Source organism: Anser anser, assembly GCF_964211835.1.
Source record: "Anser anser genome assembly, chromosome: 3".
Classification (NCBI taxonomy): domain Eukaryota; kingdom Metazoa; phylum Chordata; class Aves; order Anseriformes; family Anatidae; genus Anser; species Anser anser.
The window spans coordinates 95,019,817-95,042,846 of record NC_139722.1 but is presented as its reverse complement, the minus strand read 5'-3'; the positions used below and the strand labels follow the sequence as shown (position 1 = coordinate 95,042,846).

Genomic DNA, 23,030 nt, shown 5'->3' with positions numbered 1-23,030 from the left:
AGAAGATTCCTGGAGAGCAGCAATGACAACCTTCTGACAAAAAAAGACAAGGAGCAGTGCTCTCCTGGACTTCCTGCTCACAAACAAGGCGTGGCTCATTGGGGACATAAAGGTTGAAGGCAGCTTGGCTGCAGTGAGAAGATAATGGAGTTCAGGGTCCTGAGAGAAGGCAGCAGGGCGAAACACAAGACCACAACCCCAGATTTCAGAAGACCAGATTTTGGCTACTTCATGGATCCTCTGATAAGGATACCTTGCAATCCTCTCACCTACTCTAAGATCCTTGGTAACTGTCAAAAGTCAAAGAAATTTCACAAACAAAAAGTTTCTGCATAAAGCTCTGGACAAGCTCCTCCCTTCAGCTAATCAGGTTAATAAATAAATAAATAAAAATAAACACACAACAAACTAGATCTTCAAACAACAGAAGCCAGAAATATTTAATCATTTAATAAGGCCAACAGAAGATTTCCACATTTTCTAGTGAACTACAAGCTTAAGTCTCTCCCCAACCCCCATACCAGTTTGGATAACAGAGAATTAGAAACTGCATTCATAGAGGAAATACTAAGCATAGAGCGGACTTTTCTTTGTCTTTTTTAAGCCAACACATTTACTTCTGATGCAAATCTACTCCCTGAAGGTTACCTTAAGCTCTGTAAGAGTTGCAGAATGACAGCATTCCTCCTTCTGTCTTGAAAATAATTCTTATGTAAAACAAGTAAGCCATAAAATTATTTTATCCTCATGCACATTTATATTCATACACAAATTGAGTCAGGATTATCACATTGGGGACCAAAAGCCATGTTTTCACTTGATGCAGCAGACTGAAGTTAAACACAACACATTTGTATTTACTGTCCCAAATAGTCCTTGTCAATCTCAGCATTTTGAAAACCACCCCGTGTTTGGACAAACACTGCAGTCTGAACTTTTTTTGAATGATCTGTCTATAAATGAACATTTGGCTTGCAACAGATGAAGTAGTTACATAACCCTGAAACATAACTGTAATTTACCTTCAAAATTTATTACATTTGGCACTGCCATCTAAGTTTTAAGTCTGAACAATTCCAATTTTCCTGCTCAAGACTTGACAGCATATGAACACTGAAATAAAGATCAGGCAGTGAACATAGTCAGCTTCTGACTAATGTGACTGAACAAATGAAATTAAATTAACTGAATTCTGTTTTCATAAGACATTGGCCTTGTATTGCTGGAAAAAAAAAATCTAAATTTTATCAAGCATTGTACAGGCTCACTCTTTTTTGTAGGGATTTTCATATCAGAGAAGAAGATAAATTCTCTACTGTGCCATAGAAATGCAGTGCAGTCTTGAACACTGTCAGATCATTGTCTTAACCGCTCTTTAAGTACGGCTTCAGAGAATCAATGCTTTAATATATAGTCCGGTAACAACCTTCCATTCAATAAGCCTTGCAAGTCCCACCTCACAATGATAAAACGGAAACTGAAACCACCCATCCAACAGCCCCTGAAAGTCACAGGACTTTGCTCTTTGCCTTCCTATTTACAGTAGGTGCACACTATGTGGTGAACTACGTGGCACTAGTATTTTACAGGTACAACATCAAAAAACGGTGCCTCCCTTTTTGTAAATCTATCACCCTTCAGCATTTCTTCTGAATATTTGTTGTTTTTAACTAGAAACAGTTAGTTCAGCATTTCAGTCATACGCTACATCTGATTAAGTATTAAACGAACACGGCACAACCTTGATACACAAATCATAAAAGCAAAGCCCAAGACACACAAGAGACCAAACATCACTGGATTGCTATGGCACCACTGACATTTTTTTGAAGAATGTGGTACTCTGACAGCACCAGTCTTCCCCCAGTGCAGCAGCAATTCAGTACTATATCCTAGTAACTGCCCAAAACTGACCAAGAGATGACAGTAAAGACCTGAGAATGAAAATACCTCCTGGTTCACACAGATGGAAACGAAAACCTCCTAGACCTATGCATAAGATCTTGTTAGCAACACTGGCTTAAAAAACTGATCATCTTTTGGGCAGTTTCAGAACCAACCCTCCACTATAACTTTTCTACAAGGTCACTAAAAAGGCAGCAGTGGCTTTATACATTACAGCCAGTCCATACCCTCATTATGAAGGTCATAATCTGTTTGAAGATTAACAAAACGCTTCCACCTCTGTCAGAACAACCCTCTTTTCCTAACACTTCCAGAAGGACTCCAGTTTTGTGGCACACTGGCGGCAGCACAGGTAGTTTGATGATGGTAATCCCCTCCTTTCTACACGGCTGCCGGACTGACATCTGCACCAGGACAGAATCAACCACAAACTGGGATGACCTTCTCTGTTACCTATCATCTGCCAAATCCCAATTAATTGGATGAACTCTGATCCCAATCCAGCTAGTTGGCATCTTTCACAAGATGCCGATTTTTCAAAATTACCAACATTCCTTTTTGGACAAGTAAAGTGATACCAACTTCTAAAATGCTGAAGGAATTATCAGATTTCTAATTAATTCTTGTCAGTTAATATATATTAGAAACAAGCTGATAATTGATGTGGAGATGTACAGGTGGAGTTGGCAATAACAGCTCTAGAGGGACTTCACTCACTTCCTTATCATGGGTTTCCTGTAAGGTCATGATTTGAAAGGGAAATAATAAGCTGGAAAAGATACAGAAAAAATAATATCCCACAAACACATACACACAACACCACACACTTTACAATGGGAATGTGTTCCAAGACAGACTGCCAACTAACAGAGGCAGACTACCAGAGCCGAACATATACAATATGCCTTTGTTGGAGGGTTGCTTGCGAAAAACAGGCAATAAAAATGGGTAACTTATTATCATGATAGCTTAAAAATCAAACACGCAGAACCGACTGCTATAAACCAAAGGAATGATGTATGAGGAATGAAGAAATTTCTGATTCCCAACTGATAGTGAGCTGTTCTCCAGAATGTTTTCAGAAGAATACAATATAAAACTTCTCATGTCTTGCACAGCAAACTGACATGAAGCCAATGATGTAGCAGGAACGGCAAATCAAGTAGTACATAAATATGTAGGTAAGCAGCAAGTCTCAACATTTACGATATTATTGGTGCTCAGAGTTCAGCTCTGCCGCAGATTTGCTCTGTGATTTTGGGTGAGTCACACGGATCTCTCTAGATATGTTTAGATAAAGATATTTGCTCTTAAAGCACTTTAATCTCTGGAGATGAAACATTATATGAAATGTAAATGTTGATATTTACAACTTGCAGTCTTCTAATGACTGTTGAAGTTTGCATCCCATATTTATCATCTGAGAGAATCGACTCAAAAGCAGGCTTCATACGTAGTTTAACAATCTGTCAACACTCAGCACAGCTCACTGCATTTTATCTGACTGTACAGTAAAACCAAAAAAACAACAAAAGACACAATAAAAACATACTTGCAGAAGCGTTCCGTGAATATTATTCTGTCGTATGCAAGGACTGGTACAGTCTGGAAGCCCCCTCAGCAGTGACATTACTGTGTGTGGCACTTCATTTACCATAACAAATGGAACAAGGGCCCGACCTGACATCTCACGGGAACGGTACACAGGAGAATGCCCACACCTAGAAAAAGAAATACATGTTTTTTGTCATCCAGATGCAATCCACTGCTGTGGCTAAAAACTTTAATGTTTGGATTAGGTTTGATTTTTTACAGGATAAAACAAAGGACAACGTAACGACAGACATCACAAATCATATGCAGTCCTTCTTCTCAGGAGTGAAAGACTATTTGCCCAGAAACAGAAGCCATACTAGAGTCATGTTGAAGGCTTTTTGCCTTCAGAAGTTTCTGTGTTTAGATAAAGTCATAAATAAATAGGCAGATAGATAGATAGATACAATTATGCCATGAAGCAGGTAAGAGCACGGTGCCATTCCATCTTTCTTCATGTTTATTTTACTTATTAAACAACAATTCTAACATATTCTGAGTTTGATTTCAGTGAAGTACACTCCATGTTCTTAATCAGATGTTCCCATCAGAACAACACAGTGTCTACAGGAATTTTAAGCCCTATCTCCCGCTGGTTCTTAAAATACATTTAAAGACAGGAAACAGGTTTATAAGTAACAGACACATCAAAAAAACACTTTTTTATTATGTGTAATGACTATCTCAAAAATAAATAATTTTTATTTATTCAGAATTAACTGATAAGACTCAAAACTGCACAAAAGACACAGGCCGAAAAGGGGTTTTTATCTTATGCTATTAACTTTTTTACTAGCTGTAGAGGTACGAATATACATATAATTAACTATTCAGCTATGCAGTTATAGTATTATTTTATCAGCTTTAAACTACTTCAGTAGCATGTACACTGAGTTGAAGTGAAATCTTTTACAAACTGGAAGTCAGTAAGGGTAAGGCTTTCAAAGTTGGTAATTCGCGCACGTGTCAGCTTTTGTAACACAGCTACAGCTCAGCCACTCACTCCCAGACAACTGAAGAAGTTACCACAGGGTTTGAAATCAACGTCCAAATAACTTATACAATGTACAATGCACTATGGCAGAACTTGTCTTTTGATATCTCCTGGTATGATGAGTATGATGAGCCAGAGAGATGTCCTTCCTTCCTCCTACCCTCTCCATTTTTTCCTGAATTGCATCTTACATATTTTCAGCTTAAAAAATCATGCCCTCTGCCAAAATGGGAAATCCACTTTTCAGGTCTCTCAAACAATGCTTGCAGGGTCACGCTTACTTATTTAAAAGTATTTACTTATTTAAAAAATGAAATTAGATTAGAAGACATTCTAAGGTCTCAAATACCTCTAGGAAATTTAAGTCAATACCCCAAGTAGCTGCTTGCTTTAGTTCACTTCAAAGAAATACACAAAACAGTTTCCATTTTGAACTAGCAACTGAATTAATAGGGTTTTGAACAGAAGACACTAAATAGACCTAGTGTAATAGCAATTTAGTTCTGGTAGGCCACTATGTGCCTGAAACACACAAATATTGCTTTAAGGAAGTATGGAGCTATATGCTACCCTGAACTATATTCTGTGCTGGAAATTTCACCCTCACGGTATGGCAGCGTATTCTATCCTCTACCTTCCTATCTTTTCCCTTAGGGAATGATTTTTAGGAAGATCATCTTTGAAAAGGAAAAGCAAGAGTAGGCTCTTCACAACAGGATGTGGAAGCAGAGCAGCCACAACTGGAGGCTCTTCCATAAGGAAAAGCTTTAATCCTGTATTGACACAATGCAAGAAGCCAGCTTAGCCCTCAGTAAAAACAAATTCAGTCTTTTTAAACAAAAACATTTTAATTCTACTGTATATTGAAAGTAAACCTGAAAAGTGATTCGTCTCCAACCATTCTTTTATTTGTGCCACACCATGGTTCCTTAACCAAGCCCTCCTCGCATACAGATGTTCTTTCCAAACACGAGCGACGTTGTTATTGCACTGTGTGTCTAGCTCTCAATTAGCTGTAACTGTATACTCAAGAATGTTCTTTATTTTGTTTGTGACCTTTCACAAATTATTTTTTCCCAAGGAATCTGACATCCCTTCAGAATGAACAGTGGAAAACGGGGAAAATGCCAGGCTTTCCTCTAACTTGTGCAAGGGTGCTTTCCCAAACGATGTGATTCAGAGGGAGTTTTGTCCTCGAACACAATGCAACAAATTAGAATGGAGCTGTGTGGTGTTTTTTTCTTAGTAGTAAAAAATGAGAGTTGAGAACAACTTCTAAATAACCTGATTTAAACTTTGTTTTCTAGTAAAAAAAATAAAAATAAAAAATTTACCACACATGCATTATACGTGTATAGACATGCAGTCTTTTACATATTAGATTTTACTCCAGATAGTTATTTTATCAAATTTATTACAGAAACAGAAGTGACTGCTATATACTCAGAATAAAGGAAAGAATTTCACATTAAGGGTAAAACTGAGGGTTCAAGTTAAGAGTAAAGCTACCCGAATTCCAGGTTCACAAGAGACTGCCACCTCAGCATTCATATTGAATGTATGTCAGGCAAAAGCTTCAGGCAAAACTACAGACAAGTCTAATTTTCACTTCTCTTCATGCCCCAAATTGTTGTTCTCTTAGAAAAAAGAAAATAAAAAAATTCAGTGGGTGAGTGTTTCCTACCCCGACCCCACAAAGAAGCCAAACTGGGACCCTCAAATTAGGTTCCAACTTGCACTTTGAGGATCCTCAGTCAGGAGGCAATGACCTCCTCTTCCTCCTCCTCCTTCCCCTGGGCAAATGCCCCAGTGCCCAGCAGGTGGAGAACTGGCCCAGGATGCAGCAGTCCCGGTTTTGCAACTTTCTGAGCCTGAGGAAAATGCAAACCCGCAGCTTCTGCTTGCCTGAAGGGCTGCCCAGCTGGGGCAACATGCCGTTGTGCTGTGCACCTGCTGTACCCTAGCACAAACTCCAACTTCTCAAGCTGCTGCTTGCTACATAGGTTGCAGTATATCCACTTAAAAAATTAATGTAAAGACTCCAAGAGCACTCCTGTGAAGGAACAAGAGCATCACAAAGTTTAAGAGCAACAAAGTATATGCTTCATTGGAACACGTATGGGCGCACAAGGAAGACATTTCATACTGGCAAACAGCTTCTCAAATCTGAGCGGCGTTCACACTTCTGCTGTTTCCTTTCCCTTTTCTATTCCCCTTCTAATACTCAAAGAAAGCTGTTTTGTTTTATACCCCAACAAACACCACATATAACATTTCAGAAACGCTCCTCACACACACATACAAGATATCATGGCAGGCCACCGTTAGTCACCTATCCCTGAACTTCGGGATACCCTGAAGGCACTCAATGTGTGTGTGCTTCTCTCATGTTTTGGAGGCACTTGGCTTCATTCCTCAATCGTGTAAGAAGTTTGATAGAAGAATGTCAAAATAAACACTTTTTCCCATAGCCTGTAACAGCATCCTAAGTTAAGAGTAGGCAGGTCTGCTGTTTCATGGATCCCATCTGAATATCACCTCTTACCTGTAATTAAAACTAATCAAGACCGATTCTCAAAAAGTGAGAGGAAGAATAATAAGTAAATAAAGCAGCCGGGTAACGCAAGACAACAAAGCCAGCCCAATGCAGCCATTCTTTGCTGCTGGCTACACCAGCCTCCAAGGCAGCCGCACACCGTAGCACGCAGTGGTGTCACCACTGTGGCAGCTGCCCGGCCCGGTGCTGGCAGAGGGGAACAGCAGCCCCAGCCCGGGCCACAACCCCACCACCAAACCTGCGCCCGGCCGCCTGCTCTCAGTGTCCCTGCAGGCCAAGCAGCAGCAGCGGAGCCCTGCACCCCTCTGGGCAATGTGTGTGTGCGTGCATACCTGTATTTGAATCTTATTTGCTTTGATTTGAAGAACAAGCGGGGAAAATAAGAAGTGTTTTCTGTAGGCGACCTTCTTTACGTGCAGCTCATGTATAAGTAAACTTTCAAACCTCAGAAATGCCTAAAACGTTACCTTTGTTAGAACACACAACACATCAGCGTCATTTTATTATATCTCAAGGTAGCAAGAAGCAAAGAAAACTTGCAAAATCCTGATGGGATACACTTCTATTGAATCTTCAGGGCTATTAACCACTGCTGAAGTAGCAGGCCATGTTAAATTCAGCACTGTTTATCTAGGTGCACGAGGTTTTGGATGTAAACATGTTTACTTCAAACAGTTCATGATCAAGAACAAAAAGTCAATAAATCTGAACAGCTTTCACTTTGTGTAACTGTAGATTCAGTGTATTTCCACTGCTCCGCTCCAGCGTTAACACTTAGATCTTGAACAAAGCTGCTGACTGACATAATTTATATGAGCAATTCTCATAAGGCACACAAGGATTCTGCACTCCTCTGCACACATCAAAGTATCTAATTTATTACTCTAGCTATGAACAACAGAACACTAGCTGTAAATAAAAATATCTTCACATTGTTTTTTAAAAAAGAACTGCAGGTGTTTCCTATGTGATTCTTTTTCTCCCTTCCTTATTACTCCGTCTCAACAGACCTTGCGTTACCCAAATCAACAAACTAAGGATTACCTTTTATATGAATGTCATAGAAACAAATGAATAGAAATCATTTTACAAATCGTAACTGTAGCTGAAAGTGATACATCCATTACAGTAAGTAATACCTACAGTTGTTAGAACAAGGATTAGCAGGAGAAAAACAACTATTGCCAGGTTTACTGGATATCACCACAGTGATCTATGTATCACTCATTACTTCACAGCTTATTAGTACAACAGATAATTGTTCCTACAGACAGTATCACAGCATTGTAAGTTCATTCTCAGTTGAAATACATTCACATACACTGCCTTCACAGTATGTTGGACGAGGCAATCAGGAACAGCAGCCATGAAAACAGGATGGAAACAAAAGGAGAGCAGACTGAACACAGAGGATGGGAACATTCTGCAGAAGGGGCCCGCGACCTTGCCAATCAAACCAGGTACCCTACTAGTTTCACTGAAAGAGTCCAGAAACATTAAATTTAGCAACTTCTAAATGCAGTGTAACAAGTCCCAGAGCAAAGAGAGGTGCAAAGATAGCATTAAAAAAAAAAAAGCCAACACCATGCTTCCATGCAATTAATGTATCTTGGACTTCTGTTTTCAGGACAAATCGGTATGACAGTCCCTATTCATTAATATGAGAGCAATCTTTCCTGGAATATAAACAGTAACCTGCTATACACGTACCTGAAGTTTCTTTTATTTATGGATTTGCTTGGTTTGTGATTCTCTTTTAAGGAAACACACTTATTATCCATTTTGTCACACTTCTGCTGTTCCCTTGCAATTAAAATATCCAAAGCACTTAATTTTTAAAACTTATTTCCCTTTGGAAACCTATATTTTAATTATCCTAAAGACAAATTTTTGTTCTTTATTCTGAAATTAAGGAAAAAAAAACACAACACACACACAAAACAAAACAACACACCACAATAGAATAACTGGAGTTTTGATACAGCATCTCAATATATACCTGACAAGCAGAAAAATATCATAAAAGTATTAAGAGTTTGTTGTAGGTTATAGATCTATAATAAACATACATGAATGTAGTCCAGAAAATGCTTGAACACAAACATGCATGGACACAGACCGAGTTTAATTTCAAGTTATTTATGTAGTACTAAATCACTAAGCTCTTATCAATTTCCTTTAAAGTAAAGTTAATGGTTGCCCAAATTTCTGTTCTCTTTATACACCGTGTTAAGTATTTTATTCTTCCAACTTGGGCAATCAAGATAACACCTTATAGTTTTGTACAGTAGTGTTTTCCAGACAAGCACTTAATGAATCAGAGTAGCTGTAGATACTGCAGGAACTATGTAGGCAAAGCACACAGACTTTTATTTGTGCAAGTTCCCCACAAGTTATGCCAGTAGTTGTTTTTCACATGCTTCCAAGAGCCTTCTGGGAAGAAACCGTATACATTTCTCTCTTCTTGTCACCAAGACCTAGGTTATTGTAAAAAGTGGCCAACTGATAACAAGCTGAATCAACAACAGAAACCTAAATTGCTGTCATTCAGCCAGCCAATAAACTAGGATCTCTAACACATATGGGTAAGAACACTGTTACTTATACTGCATGCAAACTTTAGAGCAACAGAAACACATACACTTCAAACTGAGATTTGCTAAAACATGCTGAAACAATTTAAATGGCATTTCTTTCTTGCATTCCCATCAAGGAATCTCAAATAATAACACCAGGTAGCTAACTTCAGTCTAGGTTTGTTCAATTATTTGTTGAAATGAAATCACAAGAGGTTACAGCCTCCTTCATTCAAAATTATACTCCAAATTTGTTAATTTGAGAAAAGCTACTATGATGTTTCAGAAATGCAGATTAATGGAAAGAAACACACAACACTTAATACCAAAATAGCTGGGGGTAGTGGGAAAAAAACAACCAAAAAAAATGACTGTATCATTATTGAAACTATGAAAGGCAAGTTGAACGCATAAAGCAAATTTCAGCACCTTGTGATTATTTTTAAAGTTTCAATTGATTGCAAACAAGAATTTAACAAACAATTTTGAAAACTTTTTATCAGACCTATGAAAGTAACAGAAGAATCTGGGTTCTGAAAGATTTTTTCCTTCCAGCCATATCACCAAAATTCGCTAGCCCACTTCCATAAAGCTTTCCCAATATTGAACTCAAACCTCTCAAACTCAGGACTGGTCTTTTTAAATAATACTGACTTTTATTTTCTGACTTTTATTTTTCCTTAGTACCACTACATTGTTTTCCTTCCATGACATACCTACTTTCCTCTGCATAGCTGCATAGTATGCATTACTTCTCTCCATTTACTGTTCCTTCCTGCAAATAGTTTTGCAAATCAGGCTAAATGTTACTATTTGGCTACATATCTTGACCATATAATTTTGACCATATAATTTTTTGGCCTAATTTTCACCAGCAAAGTACTTAATCACTGACTATTTTTAACTATATAAATGAATAATACAATTACTTAATCTGACCAATTTTGTTTTGACAGCTGAGAGCCCCATTGTATTTTTCACTGGATCATGTTTTAAGTAGCATATATGAAGTTTTATCCGTTGCTTACTAACACTGGTCCTTTTCAGAAGTCTGCAATACTGGAGAAAGATATTTTCACTATCAGTGCTCACGACCACACGCCACCATTTATTTCCCCAAAAACATGATAGCTTCCTACATTTTGTGAATACTTCTTAAATTGCTTCAGACGATAATCTGCCAATGAGCAGCAGACGGATGAAAACTGTAAAAACTGGAATAAGGAATCAGCAATGAATACCTAGAAGCAGCGACATTTCCTGTTGGCACCGTTTGAATGGGAAAAGAACATCTGCCCACAATTTAAAAGAAAAGATCGCAAATTACAGCAAAAAAATAGGTAAGTTGTATGCTGACTTTTGGTTGATGAGAAGGTCTCGAACAGTGTACTGCCAATCAAGTATTTCATAGTCTCCCCTATCACTGCAATCTGAATTAAAGTGAACAAATGCCAAGCTATTTACCATTCATTATTTAAAGATTCTAAAAAAATAAACAGCCTGAAAACTCGCTCATTAATAAATACTCAAGGCAAACCATAAGTAAAGTAGAGATCAGTAGCAAACAATATGTGATTAGGATTACACAGAGAGAACGCTGTAACTAGAACCTGAAGAATTCCAAGCCCAGTCCCAACTCCCGGGACAGGAATTACACTCAGAAGGGAAATGCATTTCCCTATGTCTCCTTTAATCTCCAACCATTCCCAAATTCCATCACAGATGTCAGACAATTCTCTCTTTCACTTTTGTCCAAAGGGGTTGGATAGGGTCAGAGAGAAGAGGAGGAGAAAAAGAAATAAAAGAAACAAAGTGTATGTGTGCACACGCGTGTATGACAGGGGACTTGACCAAGTCAGCCTTCTCTAACAAAAGAAATTTCACTTGCACATTCTTAATAAGTGCAATTCCTCCACTTTAGGCCTGAAGGAACTTCTATGACTTCAAAAAACAATAAAAAATAAAAAATTGTTTCACAAAAAAAATTCAAGATTAGTTTCACTATACAGATTCAGTATCAGAAAACACTGAAAAACAATGAGAATGTTAAAAAAAAAAAGCGTGTTTTAGAGGCATGTATTGTTCCATTTTCTGTATGCCTATGTCAGCACATGTATTTTGGGAACCTTACCTATATTCAAAAAAGCATCTGCCTTTGTCATACACTGACAGGTCAGAGCATCTCCAAAAGGACAGGGCATTCCAAGGAGTCAACACCCTTGCTCTGAGTATCACAGGTATTCTAAGTCATAAATTATTTTAGACAATTACAATGTTAAGCAGTTAAACTGACCAGAAAACATATTATAAGAAAATAGGAGAAAAAAAAAGAAAGGAAAAAGAGTAAAGACCAAGAAGATGTGCCTTTGATATGGAAACCCAAGGAGATGCTTTTACAAACAATTGTAATCAAGAGCAGCTATTTTAATACAACAAAGCTGCAACAAACACATGTAGTTCTTTTCACCTGATATGAAAAGGCATTCCCACAAAAGTACTTTGCTTATCAGACCACTGATAATATTCCCAGTTGTACAGTAAAGATAGTTGAAAATCAGCAAGTTTTAACATTAATTCTCCTATAGGTGCCATACCATATATACTAAAACAGAAGAAAGTGAGGAGAAAAGCAGAAGGAGCACACTTTAACATAACTATTCAGCTATCTTGCTTGACTACTTAACCAAAGGATACTAGTGTTCAGCCTAGAGAGAGTCAAGATAACTGCTTTCACGTCAGATAAAAGACGACGTAATACATCCCCATAGATAACTGTACACGTGGGAAACAAATGAAAATTGGGGACACTGCAGTTAGTCAGGTATATAACCAGTATTTTTAACAAGATATATGTGAATGATTTCAATCAATCATAGAATTGTAGAATATCCCTTGTAAGGGACCCACAAGAATCATTAAGTCCAACTCCTGATCAATCAAGCTCTTCCCAAATAAACTGAGGACACCTTCTTATTAGATCTTTCTCACTCCCCCCTTTTCTTGTGGTTTTTATTCAGTGTAAAGCCTTACTTCCAAGTCTCATACACACTTTCGGTTTTACATTTGAATTTTGTTGCCTTATTGCTCCGTTTGTCCCAGTTACAATTCCTATGCAGCCTACACAGGTTTTGTCTTTGGCTTTACCAAAACAGAACCAGACACCTGACAGACCAGAGAAAATTCAACAGAAATTACTTAAACACAACACAGAGCAGTAAAACTAACCAGCATAGGTAAATGACAATTAACTTTTTCAAAGAAGCAAACCACTTGCCCAAATGCAAGTAACATTATTGACCAGTAAATATTTATAATCACAACACCTCCTAGAATAGTAATATTACTATACTTCTATATATTTCCTTAAGATATTTTCTTAAGGAGTGAGTTCTTACAGATTCATGAAGTAAGACAACTCTGATTCCTAGGGAGCATCTGAATTCATGTTCAGACGCTCTACTTTCTAAGAAGCTAAAATAAAAGGAAATTAATCTCACTTAATTCACATTTTTTCGAAGTGCCTAAAATGCACAAAATTATGATTTACCATGTTAATACACAAAGGTTAAAACAGCAAGATCATAATTTTATGTATGCATCTTTACACAATTGAATTTGTTGTTCAAAAACAACAGGCGAACTATTGCAATAGTATTTCTTCCTTATCTGTGGTGAAGTAAATGAAGCAATGAAGACTGAAAGGAATATGCAAAGGATTTGTGAACAGAAGTGGAAAAAGAATGGACAGAGAAAAGAACAAGCAAAGCTGCATCAGAATGACCATTTTTATCTTAGGAAAAAATCAGAGAACCAGAGATAAATCAGTCAATGGTAAAAGACAGCGTAATAATATAAGTATATAAAGTACTCTTAGCATTTGAAAGCCATATTTGGGCAGTTAAATAATATAGTATTATTTAACATCTTTAGGTTGCTTCATTACATGGGAAAGATCTTAAATACTTCACTAATCTGAAAACTGCTGAAAACGGCCCTTTGTACTCTGTTCAAGCAGAGTGCAACTGCAATACTATTTTTATATTTCAAGCAAGTATTTGCCAAGATAAACTGATTCCCTTTGGCCAATAAGAACTGCAAAAGAAAATTAGTGATAATAGATCAAAATTCAAGTTCTTATTTCTATTAGAACTTAGTATTTTGAATAAAAGCATTTTTAAAATACTGGTGTCTGATGATACTTAATCTCTGAACAGTGTTTTGTACAGGACAAATATATAACCTGTACTTTGCACAGTGAACCACTCTGACTTCACTGAATGAGTACAATCTTTTATAACAGAAACCCCTATTTTGCTTTTAAATTGTAAGAAAAATCTTCTATACCCTGCTTATTAGCCTGGACTGGCATCTGTTAAGAAATGATTTAACCAGAAGTCAACAAAACTTAAGGTATTTATGCACTGAATAAAACCTAGAGTACTACATGATATGTATGGACTAAAGACTTATGTGGAATCGCGCCCCCTAGGATTTTTTTCATTATTATTATTGTATTTTGCTTTTCTTCCCAAGTTTGAAAAATTTGAGCCAGCAGTGTGTTCACAGCTGATGCACTGATCTCCTGTCCTTCTCAAACTTATCTTTTAGGAGAGACTTATGGCAACAGGGCCAAAAACTTTTTCTTCATCATATGCAATTTTGCTTTCCTTGCATCCTAGTATCATTAACTGTGTTACAGTAATTATCCTTGTCTATTAATGACAAGCTCACAGGAGTAGTACCAAGTTAAAAACAAACAAACAAACAAAAAACGCCATCAGTTAAGGCTGTTGGATGGAAGGAGGAAGAGAACAGCAATAAATGGCTAGCACTTTCCACTATTATCTATCCCTGGTCCCTGATTAAAGACAATATCAAGGGATTTTTGAAAGCAATTCCTCTGTTTTACAGAAAGATGCAAATTATAAAATTTTCCACAAGAAAGCTGTGTCTATTTCATAACTACTTTAATTTCATGGAAAGATGTTCACAATTCTATTTAAATTTTTCTCAGAGTTTCTTCAATGACTTGCAACAACATATACCTAGAAGTAATACTGCCTTGAAATCTGTCTATTTGACACAATTTTACTGGCCAAATTCCACAAAACAAAACAAAACAAAAAAAACATTAAAAATGGTTTTGTTCAAGGGAACACCAGACACAAACCCAAAGAGGCTGTGTTTTGTTTTTAACACAAAACAAACCAACCAACCACCTTATACCGAGTTTAAGATTTTAAAGCTAGTGTTTTTTTTTTTAACTGCTTAAATGATTTCAAAGTCATGCTCCTAGAAAGGACTAGACTTCAATTACTGAAAAGTATCCAAGTCAATATAGCAATACCCATTTACTCCTTCAGATGATTCAGTCCAGAACATTTAACACTAAACAAACACATTGGCAATGCTACGGTACAAGAGGGCATAAGGTAACTCAAATTTGGATCATTCAGAAGAGATTACAGGTTTTTGAAAGGGGCTAGGGGAGGAGAAAGGGAGGTTATGTTTCTTTTTCATACTTAAAACATTACCTCCCGATTACCTCCCCTGTTAATCAAAAACATTCTGTACATTCCTTCATCTTAGAAAGTAATCAGTAAAGCAGACCTATCTAGCTTTTAAAAAAGAAAAAAAAACTTGAGGTAATAAGTTATGAATCATAGTGTTCCCTTCCAAATAAAACATCTGCATGGGGGAAGGGAAAAACACAGATTTTAATAAAACTGCAGAAAGGCAATCAAATGCCCTAGTTCAACAGGGAGTAGCAAGCATGTTCATGGAGATTGAGATTTGTCCTTGTAGCATTTAATCCTACTCATATTGTGCAATTCACCTCAGCACGGTCAGAGCAACCACAACTCTACTCCCACTGGATGGAAAATTCCACTCAGGCTTAAGAGAGACTGTTCAAAGCCTAATTACAGATCTTCCTCCTAAACTCCGTTTTGCTCGGAGAACTGCTCACTTGCTTGCAAACTACCTATTCTGCTCATCCTCTGAGAGCAACAAATGAATGCCATTTGATTGCAGGTCGAACCCTAGAAAGAGTCTGAAAATCAGTGATGGGTTAAAGCCACCCTTCCTCTCTCCCTGCCGCGTAAGCGGGATCTATCCTTGACAGTGTCAACAGCAAGAAAAATCTAAAAATCTCACAATAAACTGTGGTAATTAAGTGTTATAATGGGCTACCATGTAATTATATGTATACATAGATGTTATATAATACAATTCTGTATTGAGCAATTCGAAGCGATGGTTAATACATACAATTTAATGTCTTGATGAACATGGCCTTTGGCATCAGGCTGTCTCTTTGATCCCAAGTGACTACTTCACGGCCATCTTCATTACTGCCTTCTAAAGAACAACCAAGTGACTAGGAAAAAATATTTTAGTTCATCTGCTCCTGTAGAAAGGAAGATCACAAGCAGAATAGAAGGGAAAACAGCAAGATATTTATCTTTACCAGGTAAATCCCTGGTATTCACTCCAACTAATGCAGAGTGAACTGAAGATAATCATGGTATTCACAGAACAAAGGCAGAAGAGCTGTACATGGAAATGCAGTCAGTAATATCACATCAAGCTATCTCCTAAATGCATTCTACCGCCATGCAAATCCAAAAGTATTGTCCCCTGGCAACCATAAAAAATGCCAACGTTTTGCTAGGTAACCCAAGAGAAACCCACGTGTGTGTACTCAAATACAATTTGCTGTCTGCAATATATATATGCATTTTATTTTAGGCTTATACTAGAATCCAGAGTGCTTACTGACACATTCAAAGGAAAGCAAATGCAGAAAACATCGTTCTGTACCACACCACTCCTCTTTAGGAACACAGTCACTAACAGTGGTTAAAGGAGGATAAGCCCAATGTCTTAAATGTTTCAGGTTCTTCTTGTAAAGGTTTTGTTGGGTTTTTCTCTCCACATCTTCTGAAAGGATTTAAATAACCACAAGAAGTAATTGTGACCACTGTCAAAGACTTACTTTGCTGGTGTACAGACCTTGCTAAAAGTAGCAGGTAAAACAAAAAGACAAAACCGCAAAGATGTAACCGGAAGATTATCAAAGGTAAATCTATTACTGACATTGGAAACTATGCCGAAACATTCTACTGAAAAATAAAACTAATAAATAAGCTTTCTCTGGTGTAGTAACAAAGGCAAAAAGACAACGTTGGTTAACGAACATAACCAACAAATACAGATTTAAATGTTTCTCCAAGAATCATTTCAGATTTTAATGTGGCAAAAAAACAAACAAACTTTTAAATGGCTAAACACAGTGCATTTAAAAACACTAAAGAGTTTTTACTTAAAAAATTATTTACTCTTGAGAATTCCAGATAAACATCATAAGAAGCAAGAGATACATCACATTTACAGGGAAGAATAAGCAGGCTGTTATTTTTTTTTTTCTAACATAAATATATCAGTTTAAAATAAAAATCAGAAGATCTTAGGGTAGAAGCAACTTTATCTCTGAAGGAACAAGATCTGACATAGAACTTTCTCAGCCTACTGCTCTGAAGCTTTCCCAAGTATAGCAAGACTTCCTCTCAAATAGCGATTATGCTTATTTTCCCTCACCCACCACAGCCCTGTCCCCTTATCAGGCACCCTATCTCACATCAGCATCATATAGAAAAGCAAAAATATCTGTTGAGTCTTTCAATATAACCACCATATAAAGGAAAGTTACGCTGTATAAAACTGGTAAAGTCATCTTAGAAATATATTAGATATAGGATAAGTCTACCTCTATACAGCTATGTAAGTACATACAAATAGGTGGATATGGAGCTAGATATGCGCACACACGCATCTACAAAAGATATGAGTGAGTTTATAAGCTACTGACAATTTATGAGTTACCAACAACCATTCTGCAGGACTGAAAAATCAATCAAGAGTTTAGCAATGCAAGATTTGTTTTACAAAGCCAGTCAAGCTCATCAGTTTACATCTACCCTCTCTCTGGCAGCAATCAAGTTTTTGCAGATGAAAATTTATGAACAAGTCACACAATGGCTTGCATGAGCTGAAATTCTTTCCATTCCCCTCAAACAAGACTTAATAAGAAATGAAAATACAACCAATCAATACCAGTGTTTTTCCTTTAAGAAAGCTTAAAGCTGAAGAGAAGCTTAAAAAAGGCATTTCATTAAAAAAGCAAACACACACAGAGATTCTACAAAGAATTCCCATTATATGAAAAACTACCAGAGATCCATCTTACCTGATAATAAATGGTACAAATGGTGCCATGCTAAGTGCTGAGTAAGTGCCATCCATTGGAGATGGATACAGCTTTCCCAGGATTAAAAGCAAAAGGAACAAACTTGGATGGATTTTCAGCTCTTCAGCTTCACTAAAGAAAAAAGTAGGAAGAAGCATTTGGTGAAAGAAGTATCATCCTTCATGCTGGTCTTGAGACTCTTCCACACACACAGTACTCTTCAGCATTTCTGGTTCAAGAAGGTACACTAGGCAGACCATGGCAAGATGTGCAAACCTTGCTAGGATCAAACATGGCATCAGATCTAGGGCACCACTGAGGACTCCTTTATGAAGGCAACTTAAGGCTGTGCTGCCTTTCCTATCCTACATTGTCCCAAGCCTCCTTTATCTGTAACAATGGCGAGCTGCCCTTGCTTTGAAGTAACATTAAACACCAGAACAGGTAATGTTTCTCCAAGAGCTGAGCAACTGAGAAAGCTGAGTTACAAAAAGATGGTTTAAACCAACAACAAAAAAAAGAGTCTCTCTCATTTGGGAAAGAAACGTGCATTTGGTAAATAGCTGGCTGGATTAAAGAATAGCTCTTGTCATCAACAGCAAGTGGCTACTATTCATACTGTAAAAACAACCAGAAATCCAAATAGAAAAAAAAAAAAAATCAACAACTCCTTATGTAGTTAATGAAGAAAAAAAAAGGCAAGCTTTAATTTGCACTGAAAAAAGCATTCAAGGACAGTATCTCAGGCAACAGCTTTCCATCTTTTTCAGTGTAAGGACTTCCAAAATTTTCTAGCGATGACACTGTCACCCTTCAAACTATCAGGTAAAGCAGACTGCTGCATGGGATACATGCACTAGAGCAGGGACTGCACAACACGCAATGACTGTCAAAACTTCTTCTTCCCAACTATTCACCACAGGCCCATTAAACAGACAGCTGAAGCTCTCCTCTAAATCAGCCGCTGAACTTCCACAGTTTATACCATAACATTTTAAGAAAAAACAAAGGCAGTACTGGTTTACTTTAAAAGTTCATGAACCTGGGAGTAACAGCATCAGCGTCATCCCTAACTGTGTCATCTGCATTGATCAAACTGGAGCTCTCAGCCACCATTTGTGGACTCAGTAAAAAAAGATCAAGGACCTTCCACAAAGGCGGTGTGTCACAGTCCAGAAAGCGGTCGCTCAGGGTCACACTAGGCCTATGACCTTCTATCATTTAAACATATTAGAAAGTCTCATTAAAAACGAGACAGTTGAACAACCAGTTTCTGTCCTGCCCTGAAAAATATGCCTCCTTTAACATCTGATCCTAGGAATGCAGCAACTACAGGGAGGAATAAAAGCTGCTACTAATGACTCAATCACACTTCATATTCCAGAGCCTCACTACAATGTGCAAGTTATAGGAAAATGGCTTAGAAAAGCACTAGAAGAACTACATAACTTCAAGAACAATGATGAAAATAGCAGCATTATGGTATATGTGACAACTCAGTTTAAACTTGACATTGCACTTTACTATTGTAAAGCTTTCAGAGATATCATCTTACCTGTTTGAAGTGTTGGCTACAACCTCCAACTGCTTGAGAAGGAAAGGATAAAGACTTGGAAATCGAGAGAAAAACTCCCTTCCTGTCATTCTGCAGAAGAGAATGAAGAAGAGTTACAGTTAGCATTCTGCAGTGATTAGTTACACTCAAAATACCGGTTTACTTAGTAGATTTCTGATGCTACAGTGAACTCAGAACCAGAAGAACCATGCACTCACAATGAACTCCCTTCAAACAAGACACAATGTTTTCATAAAAATAAAATAGACAATACATCATCATTTATCCAATTCCAGTAACTCTGCCTGTATGTGTGCATGCTAGCACTTTGTTGAGCTGTTCAGGCCTTTCAGGGAAAAAACAAACAAACAGAGTTTAGCCCCTTAATCATGCTAAAAATAAAAGACACAGCATCTTAAATTCTGGCACCATTTTAACATACTGGTTGACCAAGAGAAGACTGCATTTGCTTTAGTATATAGGCCATGTACTAAACAGCTAACAAAGTGTATGCAATATACATTCACTAATAGATAGTCATATTTTATTGATACCGAAAAGTATTTCAGAATAATAATCCCATGTGCAAAACACAGCAGCAGACACGGCTGACCTTCCATTAGCCCCCTTCACAGTGCTGCCTCCAGCGCGTGGCAGGGGTGACGTTTCCAGGCCACAGGCTCCCTTGCACAGCCGTAACCACCACATTCAAAACAGAACAAAGCACCGATACCTATCAACTCACTACTAGCCAGAACTAGTAAGTCAGCAGAGTTCAAGCCACAACAGCAAATCAACCCAAGATAAAAAGAGTAAGGAGAAGTCTTCTGCATTTGTTTGCTTTATAGCCTTCTGACCAGATAGAGGACAACGTCATGGTTTGTAGGAAGACATTTAGCATCTTTTAAGCAGGAACGACTGAACTGATAGGTTAGGGAAGTTCTAATTAGATGTATGTGCTATGCAGATGAAACTGAGTTCCTTCAAAAACAAATAAAAGGCCAAACATTTACAACAAAAAAGCTAGCTACAGAGTTTGCTTGCCACGCGATCAACTAGGATAATTAAGTGCATTTTAGCATGACTCCAATGCAAGGCTTTAAACTAGCAAACAGATCCAGGTCTACAAAACAACATGGTAAAATGGCAGGACTAAATGTTTGTAAAAATAAGCACGCAAAAACAAGAGTAAATCAGCACGTGACAATTATCAGCAAAGCTTCTTCCAGCACTCAGCCTTAGCCACAGGCCACAAAATAAATACAGCAAAAAAAAACAAATTGCCAGATGGAAACAAATCCTCAAACAAAAAGATACATACAGGAAGCTTCCTCTAGGCACGTACAAGCAGTACACTGAAATGCTGCAACTAAAAGCATGACTAAGGAGTCTGCAATAGCTATTAGGACTACAAAAAAAAAATTAAGTTAAAAATGTGGATGAAAACATTCCAACTGTGAACGAACTTAAACTGAAGTACTAATGAGGATGGTTTAACACACCAATACTGATAATCTGTGGTTATTCAAACAGGAAACACACATGTACTTTCTTCTCACAGACAATGTCTGCCAGCCACCAAATTCTCCTAATGTCCCATAGTCAGATTTCAAAACTTTACTTTTGCAGCTCATTGAACGGCTTCTTCAAAACAACTTCAAGTTTTCCATACATACGTTACATAGCAAGCTGAAGACAAAAAAAGCCAAACAGCTCAAAACAAGAGCTACATAAAAATATGAGGTCAAAAAGCTCATGGCATTACATATGAAAACTCAGTAAGATGTAAAACATTAAAAACCCTGTACTAAAAAAAAAAAGTCAATAAAAAATGCATTAACATCTCCACCTCTTGTACTATACAGTGCATCAGGCAGAAGCAGAAAGTAGGCTAAGTTTCCTATGGAACATATGGCCACTGGTTAGAGGCTTAAGAGAAGACTGCATGCAAGGAGCATCTCACACAGCAATTATTTTTGAACAGGCCCATTTTCTCTATGTTAAAAATTCAGTAACCAAATTTGAATCAATACTAAATACGGAAGTGAATATTCTTACAAACGCAGCCCTAAAATTCTTTGTAATTAGTGTAGTAGTGTAGTTTCATGAACCTTTTTGGCAGAGAAAGCAAACATACTGCACTGGGCAACTTACATAACCTCTCCCTGTTCCACAGGTTACATGAGGGGAGAAGATAGTCTAATCAAAACCATTAATCAGTAGGTATCTGCAGAAAAGATGCCCAAAGGCACTTTCAAAAAAAAAAAAAAAGAGAGAGAGACAACTGCCTACGAGCAGCCTGAATGTCCAGCAATCGTTTTAAGATCATCTTGTTTCAGAGAGGAAATGAGAAAGACTCCGGGTTAGCAGAACTGCTGCAAAATGAAAAGGTACTCTGAAAAACACAGAGCGCTGACTTCAGTGTGAATCCAGTGCCTGGGAATGTCAAGGCGGGGAGATTTGTAGATTTGTAACTGAAGAATCAACAGAAAGCAAACCAGCTAGAGTGAGTAAAACACAGAGGTATTTAGTTGTCTCATATTTGATTACTGACCATGCTTGCTGTTCCTGGAAACGTGCACGCATTATTAAGCACACACAAGTGACTGTGTACAGTAACTGAGACTGAACAACAACAGAAAATGCAATGGCTCAGATTGTCAAAAACATCCGTGACACTGAGATACCTAATTTCTGTTTCATCAGAAGTATGTTGCTTTGAAAAGTGAACACCAGCATTTTAATGTTTGGGTCATGCATGTTGGTGATATAAACAGACTCGTGCATGTGTACACACGCACAGATACAAGTTAAGATTTCGCAAGTAATAACTTATCTGTATCTTTAAAAGGAGATAAGTACTTGATACGCCCATTTATAAAGGAGTATACCAACCAAATCTTGACTGAAACAAATCAAAAAATCAGTTAGCGGTTCTCATGGAACAAACTTTGTCCTCCTTTTCTAAATTATATCTGACAAAGAATGATAGATTTAAGTTGTAAGTACAGAAAACTATAAATTCTTTCTGTTAGTCAAAAACACAGTTCAAAAATATTTTTGATGTTATAACCACCCATAGTTAAATCCTTAAAATCAATAGTTTGCAGATTACAAGATTTTAAAGCTACCCACCCTAAAACATGTTTATAGGAGAATTATGAAGAGCCTTAAGACACTAATATGTCTCTCATGTCCAGCTGAAATCATTTTATATTGCATCAGAGCTCATCTTTTGACGGTATCATAGGCTCTCTAGTAGTATTTTCTTTTTTCCTGGTAGTAACCCAAAAGTAGCACAATTTCACAATTTCAAATGGGATTACCGAGATCTAAACAATGGATTGGTTGAAGGTTACTTACTGAAATAGGAAGCAGTGTAATGAAACAGAAAGATTATCAGTGGGCTGACAATGCTTACAATAAATCCCTACTCCCCAGTGTAAAATGTCATCCAAGTATACAGTTAAAACAGTGGTTAAAATCAAAATGCTCAGAGATAAATAATGGAAAGACTCTTCCTAAAATGACTTGCAAAAAAATAATTTTTAAAACCATGTAAATACAAAATACTTTTGTATACAAGTAGGAAGGAATATGCC

General features: G+C 37.3%; 1 protein-coding gene across 1 annotated transcript in view; it reads right to left on the bottom strand.

Annotated features, from left to right (window-relative positions):
• The window catches only part of THADA (THADA armadillo repeat containing), a 175,029-nt gene that overhangs the window by 99,030 nt on the left and 52,969 nt on the right, over positions 1-23,030 (bottom strand). Inside the window, exons 27-29 of the mRNA XM_083829105.1 lie at positions 19,429-19,518; positions 17,874-18,005; positions 3,458-3,626 (exon numbers count right to left, since the gene is read on the bottom strand). Coding sequence (XP_083685231.1) covers positions 3,458-3,626; positions 17,874-18,005; positions 19,429-19,518 — 391 coding nt within the window. The remainder of the gene's footprint in view (positions 1-3,457; positions 3,627-17,873; positions 18,006-19,428; positions 19,519-23,030) is intronic.